Source organism: Pteropus alecto, unplaced genomic scaffold, assembly GCF_000325575.1.
Source record: "Pteropus alecto unplaced genomic scaffold, ASM32557v1 scaffold143, whole genome shotgun sequence".
NCBI lineage: Eukaryota > Metazoa > Chordata > Mammalia > Chiroptera > Pteropodidae > Pteropus > Pteropus alecto.
This window is the reverse complement of record NW_006434828.1, coordinates 4,316,962-4,317,241: the sequence shown is the minus strand read 5'-3', so window position 1 is coordinate 4,317,241 and position 280 is coordinate 4,316,962. Positions and strand designations below refer to the sequence as shown.

Sequence of the window (280 nt, the reverse complement as noted above, 5' to 3'; positions counted from 1 at the left end):
GGTGTCTTTCAACTCAGGTTTTAGGGGTCTTGAGCCTCATCATTCTGGCGACGAAGCCTGAATGAGTAACAGCGACGCCATTAGGGTTGGCCGAGGCACTCACGTGATCTCACGGTGACCGATTTGCCAGGCGAGCCAGCGAACTTGGCACTCACTCGTCCTCTGCCGTCCACAAGCTCTGAGAAGCTGTCCGGAGAGTCGTCAGGGTCACCCCACGGAGCTCTGTGCCCCGGGCCCTGCTGGGTGGCCTGGCGCGGGAGCTGGCGGCAGAAGCGCGCAC

General features: G+C 62.1%; 1 protein-coding gene across 1 annotated transcript in view; it reads right to left on the bottom strand.

Moving 5' to 3' along the window:
- The window catches only part of SNED1 (sushi, nidogen and EGF like domains 1), a 58,932-nt gene that overhangs the window by 12,417 nt on the left and 46,235 nt on the right, over nucleotides 1–280 (bottom strand). The window contains exon 26 of the mRNA XM_025045434.1: nucleotides 104–268. Within this exon, the coding sequence (XP_024901202.1) occupies nucleotides 104–268 (165 nt within the window). The remainder of the gene's footprint in view (nucleotides 1–103; nucleotides 269–280) is intronic.